The sequence below is a fragment of the Garra rufa genome, chromosome 19, assembly GCF_049309525.1.
Source record: "Garra rufa chromosome 19, GarRuf1.0, whole genome shotgun sequence".
NCBI lineage: Eukaryota > Metazoa > Chordata > Actinopteri > Cypriniformes > Cyprinidae > Garra > Garra rufa.
This window is the reverse complement of record NC_133379.1, coordinates 7,919,302-7,937,337: the sequence shown is the minus strand read 5'-3', so window position 1 is coordinate 7,937,337 and position 18,036 is coordinate 7,919,302. Positions and strand designations below refer to the sequence as shown.

The 18,036-nt window shown below is 34.8% G+C and overlaps 1 protein-coding gene across 1 annotated transcript; it reads left to right on the top strand.

The window, feature by feature from the left end:
• The first annotated feature begins 1,497 nt into the window (after window positions 1-1,497).
• Window positions 1,498-5,880, top strand: hmgb3b (high mobility group box 3b). Its single transcript, XM_073824125.1, has 5 exons — window positions 1,498-1,603; window positions 4,112-4,291; window positions 4,393-4,535; window positions 4,674-4,848; window positions 4,990-5,880. Exons 2-5 carry the CDS (start codon window positions 4,142-4,144, stop codon window positions 5,128-5,130), a joined length of 609 nt encoding a protein of 202 aa, XP_073680226.1. The 5' UTR covers window positions 1,498-1,603; window positions 4,112-4,141; the 3' UTR covers window positions 5,131-5,880.
• Window positions 5,881-18,036: the final 12,156 nt, after the last annotated feature.

The window sequence follows — 18,036 nt, the reverse complement described above, 5'->3', positions numbered from 1 at the left end:
ATATATATATATATATATATATATATATTATTATTATTATTATTATTTTTCTGAATGTGTTTGTAATTCCTATTTTTGAAGTGTTTTACAGTTTTATAATACATTTCTAATTTCTTATAAGCTTAAATGTGTGAAAACTGAGTATATTAATGTGTTTAAAACTACATTTTGTTAAATAAACAATAAAAAAACATCTTACGTCTTGCGTATTATTTCTGCTGCTTTCAGTAATCCATAATATTTCATTTCTGATTTTTCAATCTGAAATTTGATGTTTATTAAATTATTAAAATATTAAATGTGACCCTGAAACACAAAACCAGTCTTAAGTAGCACAGGTATATTTGTAGCAATAGCCCAAAAATACATTGTATGGGTCAAAATTATCATTATTTTTCTTTAATGCCAAAGATCATTAGAACTTTGAATTAGAATTTTTAGAATCATTTGAATTTTTGATTAGTAATATGCATTGCTAAGAACTTCATTTGGACAACTTTAAAGGCACCCTCAGATTACAGATTTTTAAATAGTTGTATCTCAACCAAATATTGTTTTCAGGTTTCAGATTATGCATAAATGTCAATTTTGTAAAATTGACCCTTACTGGTTTTGTGGTCCAGGGTCACATATACATAGTAAATATAAACAGTAGCCAAACATATATTATGTAAACAAAAAACTTTAAAATGCGATTAATTGTTTGATAGCAGTAATTATAAGATTTACTAAAAGTTGCCTAGTGCGTATATTTTATTTTCTGAATGTGTTTGTAATAGCCATTTTTAAAGTGTCTTATCATTTTAAGAACTTCATTTGGACAGCTTTAAAGACAAGTTTTTCAATATTTAGATTTTTTTGCAACCTTAGATTTCAGATTTTCAAACAGTTGTATCTCGGCCAAATAGTGTCCTGTCCTAACAAACCATACATCAATAAAAACCTCAGATGATGTATAAATCTCAATTTAAAAAATGGTCCAGGGTCACATATTATTAGATTAATGAAATTATAAAACACACACACGGGTTTAAAGTAAATATAAATGCAAATTAAACCAAATATTTATAATAAAACTAATTAATCTAAAAATATTATTAAATATTATTGAATATAATTGTGAACAAACCATTCAACACTATATTTTATCACGGTCTTTCTCTCTATGCAGGCCATCTTCCGCTTCATATAGCAGCCAACCTGCCTATTTTGTACTCCTCCACTCGGTTTCCTCACGCCCTAAACATTGTACAGTATACTGTTCCTCTGTATAGTGCACTGTACTGCGTGTAATTCACGCTCACACGTGGTTTGCCACAGATCTTTTTAACTTCTGTTGTTATGACAGCAATTCCCGCCTTGTTTTTGAATAATGGGTGTGGCTTAGGCTTCTGTCCAATGGCTGCAAGCACATCATGAATATGTACGATCTTTTAGCCAATCCACAGTTGTGGAGGCTGTTTTAAATGCGTGTCGGGACTGACCAATCAGGCAGGTCTCGTAGTGAGCTAGCGCGAGGCTGTGTGGTCTTCTATAGAGAAGGAAGCGTGAGGCCGTTAGTGTGGCTGAGGAGAACAGACGACAGGACAAACAGTATCAGAAGGTATCTATAAAACACTGCTTTTTAAATGTCCCATTAAGGTCTAATGTTATCTTTAAAGTCTTATTTGAATTATTTAAACCCTTTTTGGTGGATAAACCATATTTTATTTATAACTAACCTTGTTTTTCTTTTTAAACTCATTTACAGTTAAATGTTAAAGGTGTTTTTTATTCATTTAGTTCAGAAGTGTTTCCCTTTCATTTACAAGCTACTAAAGCTGCATTTATTTGTCTGTTAAACCGAAGTTGAGTGACGAACATGCTTTTAAAATGGCTGGCGATGTAAAAATCTGCCCTTAAAAATCACAGGGTGCTTAATGGCCTAAAAGGCTGTTGTGAAGTGCACAGTTTGTTTTTGCTGTGTTTGCCGTGTAATGGTTTCACGTCGTTGTATGTTTTCAGGTTATGGAGAGCATTGAGCTGTTAAAGCGCTGTTGACAGTCAGTGCCAGTCATGGCTGGTTTGCCTCTGCCTTTGTTATAAACGGGTTTGTGCCGGGCGCGAATTTGCGAATCCTACTATGGAGAAGATCCAGCTCATTAATATTAATTAATTTGCTGACGTAGCTGCGTGAAAGTTCCACAGTTTAACTTCATTTAATATTCACAGCGTACGCCTTCTCCATAGTATGATTGGTTAATTCGCTTGCTTACCAAATACGCCCACCCACATTGCGACCAATCAGTTAGCTATGCTGGGCGAACGTCACCGTGCGTAATTAATATTCATGTCGCAAGCCTTCACGATAGTAGGATTCGTGATTCACCGCGCAGTGTGGAACTGGTAAAACTTTGCAAAAGCTTGCTTCGCGAGTTATTGTATTTTAATAAACGACTTTAAAAATTATATACCATCTAGCTTTTAGACGTCGACGTGTCCTCGAAGTGTTTGCTGTAAAAACGACGATGTGCAAGTCATTGTTCCTCGACGCTCAGAGGCCATTTTAATGAATGGAGTCTGATTGAAGAGAAGCGGCCAGTCAGTCCTTCTCTTCACACATTACTTGCGTTTAAACTCGTCAAGCGTTAAAATGACATCGTATTTTAGAAATAATCACTAATCTGGAGCTTTACAGATAAAAATAAACTTTAGTTTCTGTCATAAGTTTGCACTTTACAACCTGGAATATATAAAAATCGTGTTTGAAGGCAGCTTTGAACTCAAGCAAACGAAGTAAAAAAAAAAAAATCCCATTACCTTATTTTAAGATAACTTAGGTTTTTTTAAAGACAGACCTGATTTAAATGGCTACGAGGTGCATAAACGATGGTATATGCTTCTGAAAAAACAACAACAGCTAAAACCAGCCTGAGCTGGTTGGCTGGTCTTAGCTGGTTTTAGCTGGTTGGTTTAAGGAAGTGGTCAAAACCCCTCTAAAACCATTCTGCTGACCAGCTAAAACCAGCCAACCATCTTAGGTTGGTTTTAGCTGTTGTTGTAGTTTTATTTATTTTTTTATTATTAAGGCAAGACTGTGCAGGTGAATAGGGTAAAAAAAATATATATATATATATATATATATATATATATATATATATATATATATATAATAGTTATAAATTATCGCCTTACTTACCCAGTTGGTTAATTATTGATAATTGCAAAGTTTTTTTTTTTTTTTTAAACGTTTTCTAAAATGTTAGGTTTAAATATGCAAATGAGACATTATTTAATGAAATATGTGCTAATTTGCATGCATTTTAGTACAAAAATCTAAGCATTGGATGAAGTCTGTTTCAAAATTCTTGTTTTATTTTTTGGACAGTCAAATGTTTTTAGAGGAAATTTGGGGTATTCAGAATTTAGAAAATATGTAGAATGGAAAGAAAACTATACATATTCCCAGGAATAAAATGTTGTATATAATCAAGCAAACTGTATATATGAACAAATCTTTAAAAACCTTCAGGATATAGACCGAAATAAAAAGTTTGGTGTGTAAGTGTCACTGAAGTGGAGATTTATGGCTCAGTGTATGAGAAACTCATTTTGAGAAAACTGTATTGTAATTAAAATCTATTGACACAAATAGATTAAGTGCTATAAAAGAAATGCTTAACAGTGTATTTTAGATGTTTTCTTTCCACTAGTCTGAAAAAAAAAAACTCTTAATGAAAGCCCAAAATCTCAAACTTGACTGTGCATTAATTTTTTTTATTTTTTTTTTATTTTATTTTTTTTTTTGCCTGCAGTATTTTCCAGTGTCTTTTCCTTTGGTCAATTTTCCACTGATCAAAGAATAGAAACAACTTGCACCTAAGAACTTTTTAACACTTGTCCACACCCATGAACCGCTGTGAAGAATGTATGTGTATATATTACTGCAGTAAATGTGAGATATAGCTGTTAAGAACATGTTCTTGTAACTTTAAGAGAATCTCCAGGGATGTGATGTCTAATGTATAGAAGTTGCATTTTATTTGCATTAAATGTGTGGCATCCAATCATTTAGGGTCCTATCAGTAATATAGATATGTCTTAGTTTGTTAAACTGTCTGTGTATTTCTAGGTTTGGTGATAGCTAAGTGACTTCGTAATAATGGCAAAGGGTGATCCGGGAAAACCCAAGGGCAAGATGTCCGCCTATGCCTATTTTGTGAAGACGTGTCGTGAAGAGCACAACAAGAAGAACCCTGGTGTCACGGTTAACTTCTCTGAATTTTCCAAGAAGTGCTCAGAGAGATGGAAAGTAAGTAGAATATTCTTATGAGAGATCTAAAAAAAAAAAAAAATAGATGCAAAATGAATATAAAATCTACAAGTAAAAGCTTAAACTATCATTTGTTTCAGACTATGTCACCAAAAGAGAAGACTAAATTTGAAGACCTGGCCAAACAGGACAAGGTCCGCTATGACCAGGAAATGATGAGCTACAATCCAGGAAAGAAGGGTCGGAAGCAGAAGAAGGACCCTAATGCTCCAAGGCGGCCACCGTATGTGCCCTTTACTTTTAAAAGGCTTATCTTTTTTTTTTTTTTTTTTTTTTTTTTTTTTTTTTTAAAAGAGCTTATTTGAGTGATTCTCGATAGAATGTGGTCACTTAAATGTTTGTCGTGTTTTCTTTTTCCCAGGTCTGGGTTTTTCCTGTTCTGTGCAGAAGAAAGGCCCAGCATCAAGGCTCAGAACCCCAGTTTGGGCATTGGAGATGTAGCCAAGAGGCTGGGAGAGATGTGGAACAATCTGTCTGATTCTGAGAAGCAGCCCTTCCTGTCCAAGGCCAACAAACTGAAGGACAAGTATCAGAAGGTGGAGCATGACCTCTTTCAAAATGCTTTTAATTATTGAGTTTGCATGGTGGTTGAAGAATGAATCGGAGACTGATTTCTGAAGGATCCTGTGGATAGTTCGTTTTTGTAGTTGTAATGTTGTGATGTTTTGTTGTCTAAGGACTTGGCGGACTACAGAGGAAAGGGAAAAGGAAGCGGAGGGGCATCATCTGCCAAATCCAAACCCAAGGATGACGATGATGACGACGAAGATGAAGACGAGGAGGAGGACGAGGACGACGACGATGACGAGGATGACTAAAGAACTTGTTTCTCCTAATTGGGCAGTAAGTTATTTGTTGGCTGCCAATTAGTATCAGTTAAAGTCTGGGTCTAAGAGGTCTTGATGTCAAGGCTGCTATAAACTGATCACCAGTAGAGATGCCCAATGCATGCAAGCTCTGACTTTAGACAACCAAACTCTCTCAGCGCTGGGTTTGCTGGTGGTCCTGTTACAGCTTGCTATTAAACTGCATTGGCAAAAGCAAAATATTTCCACACCGTTCACCAATAAACAAAGTGGTAGCAGTACATACTCTTTTAAAACTATTTAAGGTGGTGTGTTTCTGTATGGCTGTTGACTTAGTTCTTTTTTTTATTTTCTACTCTCCCAGCTTTTCAAAATGCACAATTTGTTGCTATATTTAAGGTTTGGTTTTGTTCGGCCCCATAAGCTTCCTGCATCGTTGAAAGGATGTTTGTGAATTGTGGTTCTATTATTATTTGTGTAATTTGGACTGATTACATTGATCATTTTATGTGTGGAGAGTCTAGGGACATTTTCAGCTTTAACCAGAAACAAGTGATCAAATGTTAAGCTGGGGAAAGCTCTTATTTGCACCTTCAGTTACCTTTTTTTTTATGTCTAGGTGACACTGTGATTTGAAATAATAAACATGGCATTTTTAGATCTCAAACGATTCAAGCGACTTTCTTATCTGCAAAATGTTCAATGTAGTGTGTAAATACTTGGGGTATTTGTCAATGTTATCAATAAAAGGATAAATGGTGATGCTTGCTTTTAAGAGTGCTCTTTTTAATTTAGGTTGGTCATTCTCCATTTAATTGTAACTTGAATGCACTGTCTGTGATGAGCCACTAGATGTCAATGGAGGGCACCAATTGCACAAACTATTTATTAACCAAGAGAAGGCAGTCAACAAACATGAAAATCCCAGAATGCAGTGCAACAAGCTTAATCCATTCAACTGGCAATAAATGTGAGAGAAAAGGTATCAAAGCATAAAATCTAAATACGTTTTTACATTAACAAATGATCAATCCAGTCAACGTAGCAGTTTATAAATGCTGGGGTCACCAAATTTCAACTATATACATTGTCAGTCATTTTAATTTTTTTTTTTTTTTTAATTGTTTAATACAATAAAGGTCTTTTTGTCCTCCAGCTCTCCTTTAAAATTTAGAGATTATATATGTATGCACTCACTCTTAATGGAGAGATATGTCTCTCTACCTTTATTGTACAGTTCATATAAAATTAAGGAAAATGTCATTCTTCATGTGACGGATGCAATTTATTTTATTTTTCATTTATAATTTAAATTGGAGACTCATGCTGCATGGTTTCTCAGGTAAATGTATCTTAAAGGTCATTAGACACTGAGTCAAAGTTTTTGGATGCACAAAATGCAAAACAATTTAACCTAATCCCTTTTTTTTTTTTTTTTTTTTTTAAACGTGCAAAATTTTCTTGCACATTAAAAATGAATACGACCTGATGTTGTGTCAGTGATGTTTACAGTCTCCTAAACTTTAATCTGTCAAAAAAAAAAATGACAGATGCAAAAAAAATGTGAAACAATGAAGACATATTTAACATGCAAAAATTTCAGACTTCATATTCTCTCACGCTAAGTGCGAAATTCTCATCAGAAATATACACATTAAAAAATCAATACAATCTTTTCGTTTACACGCTGCTTCTGAAAGTTTCATCCATTAAATCATGTCCAGTTTTCTGCATTTTTTTCACATCAGTAGCAAGCATTTTCACAATTTTATTATTTTTTTTTTTTTCCCCAAAAAAAAACCATGAAAATTTGGTCTTTAAATTCTCCAGGACCGATAAGTTTATTTTGTACTCGTGTGAAAGAACTTGGAGTCTGAAATTCTCATCAGAAAATTTAGCAAGTTAAAAAAATAAAATAAAATTTAACCTGATGTGACTAATTAAAAAATAATAATTATTGACAAGTTTTGGATGCAATGAGTAAATGTGATTAAAACAAGGTGAGGTTGTATTTCTTTTCTTTTTTTCTAACTTGTGCAAGGACCTTAAGTGTGAAGGAGCGATCGCATTTACCTTTGCTCTGTGAAATTTTGGGGCCAAATTCTGGTAAATTCAACAGGAGTTCCTGTGATCGTAAGTTTCGCGTGAGGTGACCAACAAAATCTCATTCTCAACAGTAACAAGTATGAAATTGAGTAAACATGCCTTTTTCTCCATCACAATCCTTTCCACTTTTTTTCCCTCAAGGCAGAAGTAAGCCAATGGGAAAGCCTTCTGCTTTATCTGTTATAGGGAAATTATGAGAAGAACAACAACGTTCAGTAACCAGTAAAACTGTTTGTGCTACAAACCAGTGTGTCCACTGATAATCCATTAAAATAATATGGTAAGACACACCAATTTGCAATATCAAGCAGCAAAGCGAGCTGTTTTGTCTTGCTATAAAAATCTGGATACGGATGAAACCGGAAGCCAGACCCATAAAATTTAAAAATGGCTGCAGCCACTCTTACAGGATGAAAAAGATGTATACAGACTGCCTTGAATATTAAATATTTGCAAAAGCATATATTTCAATAAGCTTGTTTTATGAATTGTCATGCTGACTGAAAGAATCTTTCCCTTAATTCTGGTATGTAGAGAAAAGCAATGTGTCAAAAGGCTGTGAAAAGCCCTTCGGACATCTCCTGAGAACTGAACCAAGCCATACATATTTAATGTGATGTCACCTCAGCTGTTGGTTTTATACTGCAGAAGAACATTGGCAAACAGGAACAATGGATTTACAAACTACCAGCGACAGTAATAACTAAGTATCACACAACACACACACACAGTGATATGAGCCTCAAAATATTAAATATTTGTATTACTGATGCACATTTTAAAATGGATGACTGATTAGATAATAAAGCAGTCCAAGTGGCTTTTATTTTAAAGACAGACAGCACACTTCACAAAGCATTTTTCCCACAAAAAAAAAAGTTACGTGGCCTGAATTATTAAGCTGCAAGGTTTGTTTCGAGGCTAAAATGTGTTAAATATCCGCCTCTAGTGCTCTTATGTTTCAAATCTTTCAGAAAAACTGTTCAGTAGATTAGCATTCGCGATCGCTAGTTCTAGTCATAAACAGCTGATAGCAAACAGACGTGACTTGGATGCTGAAATATTATCAGCGAAAACCGTTCTCTGGTCGATAAGGTAATCTTCATTGTCAGACAGGGATTTATTAGTGATATTTTACTGGGGCACAGAGCTATTTGTGGCTCGTGTTCCTGTAAAAGGGTCTGGCGACGCGTTGTGTGAGTAACATAGCGAATTTAAGATCTTATAATTGGACATGGGCGCCCCTCCGTTTTTAATGCAGATGAATGACTTCATAGTCAACATGACAATCTACAGCAGCTGATATCAATATTGTGACTAAAGCAATATTGAATTCAGTTTCTCAATGTCAGGATATGCATCTAGTGTCTTTCGTGCTATTCTCGTGTCGTCTGCAATGAATGAGTTTAATATCACATCATTTCCGCTCCAGACATTTTAAGCATGAAGTCTACTGTATCATATTTGTCTGTATCATAAAACTTCGCTGAAAGATGTGCACAATTTTCTACATGCCTGCTGTCTGATTAATAGTTCATACATTTTTAGTAAAAAGGCCTTTTAGTATTGTGAAAATGTCCACACTATAAATTTTATACAATTCGAAAGTTTACATACACCTTGCAGAATCTGCAAAATGCTAATTATTTTAGCAAAACAAGAGGGATTATGCAAAATGCATGTTATTTTTTTATTTAGTACTGACCTGAATAAGATATTTCACAAAAGATGTTTACATATAATAAAAATAATAGTTCAAAAGTTTACATACGCTTGATTCTTACTGTGTTGTTACCTGAATGATCCACAGTTGTTGTTGTTGTTGTTTTGTTTAGGGATAGTTGTTCATGAGTCCCTTGTTTGTCCTGAACAGTTAAACTGCCCGCTGTCCTTCAGAAAAATTCTTCAGGTCCCACAAATTCTTTGGTTTTTCAGCATTTGTGTGTATTTGAACCCTTACCAACAATGACTGTATGATTTTGAGATCCATCTTTTCACACTGAGGATAACTGAGGGACTCATGCAACTATTACAGAAGGTTCAAACGCTCACCGATGCTTCAGAAGGAAACAATGCATTAAGGGCCGAGGGGTGAATTTTTTTTAAATTTGAAGATCATGGTAAATTTAACTTATTTTATCTTGTGGGAAACTATATTCTGTAGCCTCTGAAGGGCAACACTAAATGAAATAAATATAATATTTAGGCAAAATAAGAAAAATGTACACATCTTAATTCTGTTCAAAAGTTAGGGTGTGTTCACACTTATCATGTTTGGTTCAATTAAAATGAACTCTGGTGTAATTGCTCTGTTGTGTTGACACTTGTAGTTCAGTTCTTTTGGTTCATTTGGACCAGACCAAAACAGAAAAGCATTTAGTCCTGGTTTGCTTAGTGTTCACACTGGCATTTTTGACAGTGAACCTAAAGATACCGAACCTAAAAGCATAGTGATACGTTCACAACCTTAGTCGGGTTGAATGACGTAAATTTCGTGAAAAATTGAAAAGGTGCATTCGACCTAAAGCGGCGCTGCGGATGTATGACATCTTGTCATCACTTCGTGTTTTTGGTTAGTTTAAAAGTATTTGGTTCGTGTTGCGTTCATATTTCTTTCGAACCACACCAGAGTTTGTTTGGAAGTGGACCGAGACTAAGCAGCAACCTCCCTCTCTCTCTGTTGAAACCAACACGGAAGTGACTTAAACTGCAATTCATCAACTGGCCGCTAGAGACTAGCTGCAAAAGAAAGTCAATCCCATTGACTCCCCATGTTAAAATGCCCTACTTTACAGCAGAAAAAAAGTATGTTTACAGCCTGGTACAAAAAGTGGTTTTGGTCTGTATTGCTAGTTTTGCCCTTCATGTCAACTGTGAGGGGGGTGAATTTTTTTATAACTCATCCGTTTAAGTTGTATTAAGCCTTAAAGTTCTGCATAATTAAGGGCGTGGTCACTTGAGTGACAGGGGGTTGCCGCTGCTGTCACTACTGTCGTGCTAGGCGGGCGTGGTTTCAGCAACCAGCTCCACCCATGTCCCGCCTCTTTGCCCATTTTTGATTATCCAGGAGTGACGCGCGGTGGCGCGATTCCAAGATGGCAACGGCCGACTCCCGCCCACTTTAGGCTTCAAAAACGCTCTTCAGAAACCTACGGGTGACGTCACGGACACTACGTATATATTTTTTACAGTCTATGACCGAGACCCATCTTTGTAGCGGTCTCGGTCCGCTTGTTTGGTGCGCACCAGGGTTCGGATGGCAGCGTTCACACTTACTCAAATAAACCCCTGACAGAGCAATCGCACCAGAGTTCATTTTAATCAAACCAAACATGACAAGTGTGAACACACCAATGTGCGGTTCATTTGAGTAAGTATAAACGCTGCCATCCGAACTCTGGTGCACACCAAACAAGCGGATCGAGACCGCTAAAAAGATGGGTCTCGGTTTACTTCTAAACAAACTCTGGTGTGGTTCGAATGAAATATGAACGCAATACAAACCAAACACTTCTAAACAAACCAAAAACAGGAAGAAATGACAAGATGCGACGCTATGCGACATGATTTTGTGGTGGGAACAAACAATCCAAAACAAAATGAGCAGAGGGCAAACATGGAGCAGCGAGGAGGTATGAGCTCTTTGTGTGTTCGCAGGTGGTGAAAATATAATATACACGCAATAATTAGTGCGCTTAGTCCAGCAGATGGCATTAGGCGTATTCGACTTAAAGTGACGCTGAGCAGATTGATCCGTGAATCCTTTGATGTCATACACCCACAGTGCCACTTTAAGCCACTTTTTCATTTTGTTTGGAGTGATTGGTGAGTTCCGGCACAAAATATACAATATTCAACTCAACAAATTCAGGTTGTGAACATATTACTATGCCTTTAGGTTCATTAGCAAACATGCCAGTGTAAACGCTAAGCTGACCAGGACCAAATGTATTATTTTCCTTTTTGGTCCAGACCAAATGAACCAAACGAACCGAACTACAAGTGTGAACACACCCTCAATGCATAGTTTTTCCTTCTGGAGCATCAGTGAGCATTTGAAGCTTCTATAATAGTTACATATGAGTCCCTCAGTTGTCCTCTGTGTAAAAAGATGGATCTAAGGTGACCATACGTCCTCTTTTCAGGCTTAAAAATATCCGTCCGACCGGGATTCCTAAATCACCCAAAATGTCCGGGATTCTGCTTTTGCTTTCTACAGTCGCCATTCATTGTGTGCTTTTTGGTTTTAAAGTTTTGCACTCCCACAAATATTTTAATATTGAATATAATTTTTGCACATCACAGAGTCGCTATCAATATGCAGAGTATTTAAATCGCTTTGGATGAAGCTCGTGCTGGATGTAGGGTTGCCAAATCTGCATTTTTTTTTTCCCACAAAATTGGGCTGATTTTAAAATGTTGCGGCGGGTTGATTTAAAAGTTTGAAATATTGCATAAATTCCATTTGACTAAAATGCTTGTATTGAAACATTTTGCATTCTACCTGTGATAAAACTGTGGTAGATATTCGTTTTGTAAAGGATGGCCACTGTGGTAGGAAGCTTTTTAGCTGTGTTTATGATTAATCTGCATAACGGTGACTGTAAAAAATATTATAGTTTTGGTATGGAAATAACATTTTGATACCAAAACTAGGATCCCCCCATCCCCCCTCGTCCTATGTCCTGTTTTTTGAAAACTAAAATATGGTCACCCTAATGAATCTCAAAATCATACAGTCATAGCTGGAAAGGGTTCAAATGCACAAAAAATCTGAAAAACCAAAGAATTTGTGGGACCTGAAGGATTTTTCTGAAGAACAGCAGGCGGTTTAACTGTTCAGGACGAACAAGGGACTCATGAACAACTATCACTAAACAAAACAAACAGCTTTGGATCACGGAGGTAAAAACAGTATTAAGTGTATATGTAAACTTTTGAATAGGGTCATTTTTATAAATAACTATCATTTTCTATTGTGGACTATATGTAAACATCTTTTATGTAAAATATCTTATTCAGGTCAGTGCTACATTAGAAATATCATGCATTTTGTATGATCCCTCTTATTTTGGTGAAATAATTAATATTTTGCAGATTCTGCAAGGTGTGTGTATTGTCATAATCTACACAGGACCAGTTTGCATGTTGTTTCCAAGGATTTGGGCTTACCTAACAAGTTCCCCAAATCTAATACATCACCCTCCAGCATTTCCTCCTGTCTTCCATTGATTTATGCTAATGTGCTAACAGCACATTAGCCTCATTGAGTTCATCAAGGCTGCTACATAATACATTGACGAGAGCATAAAGTACGCTCGCACATGACCAATTATTTGTCGAAGGCTCATTTTCACTTCATTATTGTCTGGCAGACTAATATCTGGATTAGATTTAACGCCGTTGTAAAATCCTTCACTTAAAAGTAACTAGCCTGCTCAGAAGAGCTTATTAATAGCATGTCACTCCAGGCTGCATTTTTTAGGTCACAGACAGATTTAAAGAGAAATAATTGATGCGACCAGTTCTAAAATCTGAAAAATAAACGCATAACCCACACTATTGCTGTTGTGTGGTAGAGATGTGCGTTTTGTAAGGCAGATCCTGACTGGGTGCGTAATGGCTTTATCGACCGGAGGAGGCCGTTTGCAGCCGTGCCCCTGTCATCACCTCGTCTGATTGCCTCTGGACTCATCCGTTCTTTCCCGAGAGGCTTTGCACCCACCAACTCCCCGCAAATATAGAGAATGAATCAGCAGGGCGCAATCACAAACTTGTAGGATTTCTTCTTTATTAAAATATGCAGGCCTGATACTGAGGATTAATGTACGGACACAGTGAGGGAAATTCATCCATTGATACACATCCTACTGTGATCTGATCATTCTGTGATATGCATTGGCATTGAGACGCAGTTCTTGTGCTTCAGTATTTGTTTGCCTGTGGTGTGGGTTAATGATGCTTTGCCAGCGCTGGAGATCAATTGAAGCTAATGAGGCGATGCATTCCTGCACCAGCCCCAAACAGAAAAATAAAGCACAGGCCTTTTTTTATTCTTCTGGTGCTGACAATGCTCTTGTTTGCATGTGACACTCTTTTTTTTTTTTTTGTCTTTTTATCTAGTCGTTTTATTATGGAAGTCCACTTTTTTCTTACAATTGTGAGTTTATAACTAACATTTCTGACTTTTCTTCTTAGAATTGCAAGATGTATAGTAGACATTGTGAGATATGAGAGAAAAAAAGATCATTTTTATTTTAAGATACTTTTAATTTCAAAGTATTTTTTTATGATCAACATTTTTATTCATATTTTTGCTTCATAAACATATCACAATTCAAAAGAACTTTGTACAAACAGATGCCATGAAGCTGTCCACGTATAGAGAAAGAGGAAGAAGAATAAAAGAAATAAAACTGAGTTTTTTTTAAGTATTTTTTAAATAATGAATTATATAAAGCATGTTTCTAATTTGTGTATAAAAATTAATTTGAATATTTTTGGTGGCATAAAGTCAGGGTCATATAACACTTTATATAATGGGAAAGAACTCATAATAAAATAATAAGAATAATGAAATTCTTGGGGGAAAATATTAAGAAAAAACAGAAGAATATTTTATTATTTGTTAGAAATGAAAAATAATATTCTGTTAAATGCTTAATATTTTTATTTATTTATATATTTAATTTTAATGTATTTATTTCACATTTGTTGACAAAATCATGTAACCAACAAATTATGTGGTACAATCAACATTTAGAAACCGAAGGAAAAAAATACTAAGGTCAAATAAAATAAATTATATTTCTGAATTAATAAAAACATTTAGTCTTTTTACCAGTCAAAAGTTTTTGAACAGTGAGATTTTTAATGTTTTTTAAAGAAGTCTCTTCTGCTCACCAAGCCTGCATTTGTTTGATCCGAAGTGCAACAAAACTGTAAAATTTCGAAATATTTTTATTATTTAAAATAACTGTTTTCTATTTAAATATATATTAAAAAGTAATTTATTCTTGTGATTTTAAAGCTGAATTTTAGCATTATTGCTCCAGTCACATGATCCTTTAGAAATCATTTTAATATTCAGAAAAAAAACATTTATTATTATTAAGTTGAAAACAGCTAAGCTGAATTTTTTCAGGTTTTATTGATGAATAAAAAGTTCAGAAGAACAGCATTTATTAGAAATAGAAATCTTTTGTAACATAAATGTTTTTATCATCACTTTTGATTAATTTAAAGCATCCTTGGTAAATACAAATTAAGTTCTATCATTTTTTCCCCAAACAATAAATAAATTAATTAGTTAATTAATTAAAAAATAAATAAATACTGACTCCAAGATTTTGATTGGTATCGATCAGTGTGCTGATCTTGGGATCTTTCTATTCATCTAAGAATCCTGAAAAAAATCTACTTAACTGTTTTAAATATTTATACTAAAAATAATAATAAATGCTTCAAAATTGTACATTTTTTTCTGTACTTTGGATCAAATAAATGCAGGCTTGGTGAGCAGAAGATACTTCTTTAAAAACATTAAAAATCATTCAAAAACTTTTGACTAGTAGTGTATTTTCTTAGATGTATTTCATACTCTTTACTGTAGATAAGTATTTCTGGATTTTATTTTTTGTATTTTTTTATTTGCAAACAAAATGCTAAATTAATGTTAATGTAATCCCCCTGGTTAAATGATGCCATACAGAGAAAAACATTTCTTGCCACATTGAATATCATGACTATCAATTGCGTGTGCAGTCGTTTCAGGCATTTAAAGGGTAATTAAGACTGAATGCTATTTAGTGGGACAAATGACTCTCACTAATATCTAGACATGAGATCATTAACTGACAAATGACTTCAAAAATAACAAAGACCTACAACTAACAGGCCAAGAATCTAACTTGAACCGAGTCTGACAATGAAAAACTTATGGGCAGTCATTCATATTGATTTCTCCTCAAGTCTCTTTCTCCTTCTTCTTCTGTAAAAGAGCATTTGCTTCCCTCTTGAACCCATGTAATACATGTGTGACCTTTACAGCAGACATCAATATTTTCCTGCTTTATCTTTTCTCTGAACCATTGTCAGTTAGAAACCTGAGAGTTACTATTATCTGTCTGTTTATAAACACTGTATATGGGCCATTCTACAGGACTGGTCCAAAGTCAGAGTTGGAAACTTTTTGAAAAATTTGTATGTATGCTAATTTTATAATATCCAAGACATTTCTGGTTATTGTGCAGTTAATTCTCATATTGTATTTTCAGAAAGTTTTGGAATATTTGTCCTCTCCCCAAATTTGCCACTACCGAAACACAGTAATATATTATTTAAAAAGAAGGGTTATATTGACCTATTAAGATTTTGCTTACATCTACATTGTAAATATATATTTTTGCTAATTTATTCAAAAAAAATTGTAACAATATTTTTAACAATATTTCAAGTGTAATTTATGAGATTTGTTGTATTCTGAATCTTTTCTTTGCAAAAGGCAAAAAGTCGATCATACTGATTTTAAACTTAAGGATTCATTAGTTTGGATATACATTGAACCAAAAACTCTTCTTAGATGATAATTCAGTCTACTTAATTTTTGTAAAAATCGTCGGAAGTGCCAGTAATGCTTTGGTAGCGACCACATCAACTGATACACTACTAAAACATACTAAAATACTAAAAAAATTGCATAACTTTACAAAAATGTTGTTTATTTGTTTGCACCAGTTCTGTAGAATGGCTCATATACTATATAACATTCAAAATTTAGGGTCAGTGAAGTCTCTTATGCTCACTAAGGCTTCATTTATTTGATCAAAAATACAGTAAAAATAATATCATTTTGAAATATTATTACAATTTAAAGAAACTGTTTTCTATTTGAGTGTGTTTAAAAATGTAATTTATTTCTGTGATGTGAATTTTTAGCATCATTACTCCAGTCTTCAGTGTCACATGATCTGGTCACTGCTTAGTATAAATGTTGTAAACAGTTGAACTGTTTAATATTTTTCTTGAAGCCATGTGATGAATGATGATTTTTGATGAATAGAAAGTTCAAAAGAACAACATTTGTTTGAAAAATATCCATATATTTACACTGTAGTCGTCTGTGTATGATTTGGTTGCAGGGCATTTTAAATGAATGAGTTTTGTCAAATGGAGTGAACTTTTAGACGTCCCATGATGAGTGTGTAGGAACCTGTGAATCATAATGCAGCTCTAATGACTCCCACAGGCTAGTGTTGCCCATTCCGGCAGGTGGTTTGCTATATGCTTTCATTATTTTCTCCTCCTGTCAAAACTGCGGTTTGTGTGACAGATGCACCTGCCACTCAGGTTTTCAAAACAGAATATTTTTGTCTTGATATATGTCATTTCTGTTCTTATAGGTTTCTGTAAGGTAAAAGAGAGCAGTTCCACTCTGGAGAGCCAGTATTCACGTCAGTTACACGTCAAACTGGCGCCTCAATGACAGCTGGCTGAGCGTGGTACAAACATGGTAAAATTATTATTTGTGAATGTATATGAATGTAGATTCCAGTGAAGCCATCTATGAAAGTTGATTTGAAAATCCATTCTTCAGCGACAGTCTCTTAAAGGGATAGTTCACCCAAAAATGAAAATTACTCACCCTCATGTTCCAAGCCCGTAAGACCTTCGTTCATCTTCTGAACACAATTTAAGATATTTTTGATGAAATCCGAGAGCTTTCTGACCCTGCATAGACAGCAATGCATCTGACACATTCAAAGCCCAGAAAGTAGGGATGCACCGAATGTTCGGCAACCGAAATTATTCGGCCGAAAATAGCAAAGAATAAACAAAAAGTTGGCAGTGTGGAAGAATTTAAAACTGTTAGAGAAAGATGGAAAGATCATTACAAGCACCAACAATGAGAGACTGTTTAGAATCACATTGCATGCCTTCGATGAGAAGAGAAAGGGGTGGTTGTTGCTGGTTACTGTATGATGAATGAAATCGCGAAATGGCCCTAAACCATTAGTAAATAAACTACAGAACGCTATGTTGTCTAATACACGCACAAATTGTATGTATTCTGACAGCTTTGCACAAGCTCATTAGCCAGGGTTCAAAGTCCAAAGCATGAGGAAAATCTGCTGAAACAGCATAATGAGAATCATTCATAAATCTGCTGCTGTCAGCAAAAGTAGTACTGAGGTCTTCTAGTTGGTTTCTGCCAAAATAAAAGTCAACATTCATAAATGTTAGCATTGTAATTTTACTGTAAAAAATATAACAATCATTATATTGATACATGTATTATAACATTCTCCTTTGCTCAGCAAGGCTGCATTTATTTGTACATTAAAAAGCACATGCCTGATTCAAGAAGGGTGTCTTAAAATTTTTACTAAGTAATTAATATTAAGTTAAATTGTGCTTTGTTAATAGGCTATATTGTCTACAAGAATGTTAAAGTGGTCATCGGATTGCCATTTTACACAAGATATGATTCATTAGGGTCTTAATGAGAAATCTATAACATACATTCTCAATGGTAGTGTAAAAACACTCTTTTTTTCCCCCTTTTCAAAATCAGCCCTTTTTAGAGCAAGCTATTCTGTTGCATGTTCCTTTAAATGCTAATGAACTCTGCTCGCCCCGGCCCTCTTTGTCGTGGGATGACGAGCCATAATGTTCACTTTAGCCGAATTTAGCCACGTTTAGCTGTGAAACACATTATTAAGAAAGGCCACTTGCAAAGATGCATAAAAAACCCTTATACTCACTTCTGCTGTGGGTGAAGCTGCCTTACGAGTGATTTGCACAAACATAGAT

Excerpts from the sequence above, each read along its gene's own strand:
- hmgb3b (XM_073824125.1), top strand. The coding sequence starts at position 4,142 with ATGGCAAAGGGTGATCCGGGAAAACCCAAGGGCAAGATGTCCGCCTAT. Across the intron at positions 4,536-4,673 it reads AATGCTCCAAGGCGGCCACC|GTCTGGGTTTTTCCTGTTCT; the intron begins GTATGTGCCCTT and ends TCTTTTTCCCAG. Across the intron at positions 4,849-4,989 it reads TGAAGGACAAGTATCAGAAG|GACTTGGCGGACTACAGAGG; the intron begins GTGGAGCATGAC and ends TTGTTGTCTAAG.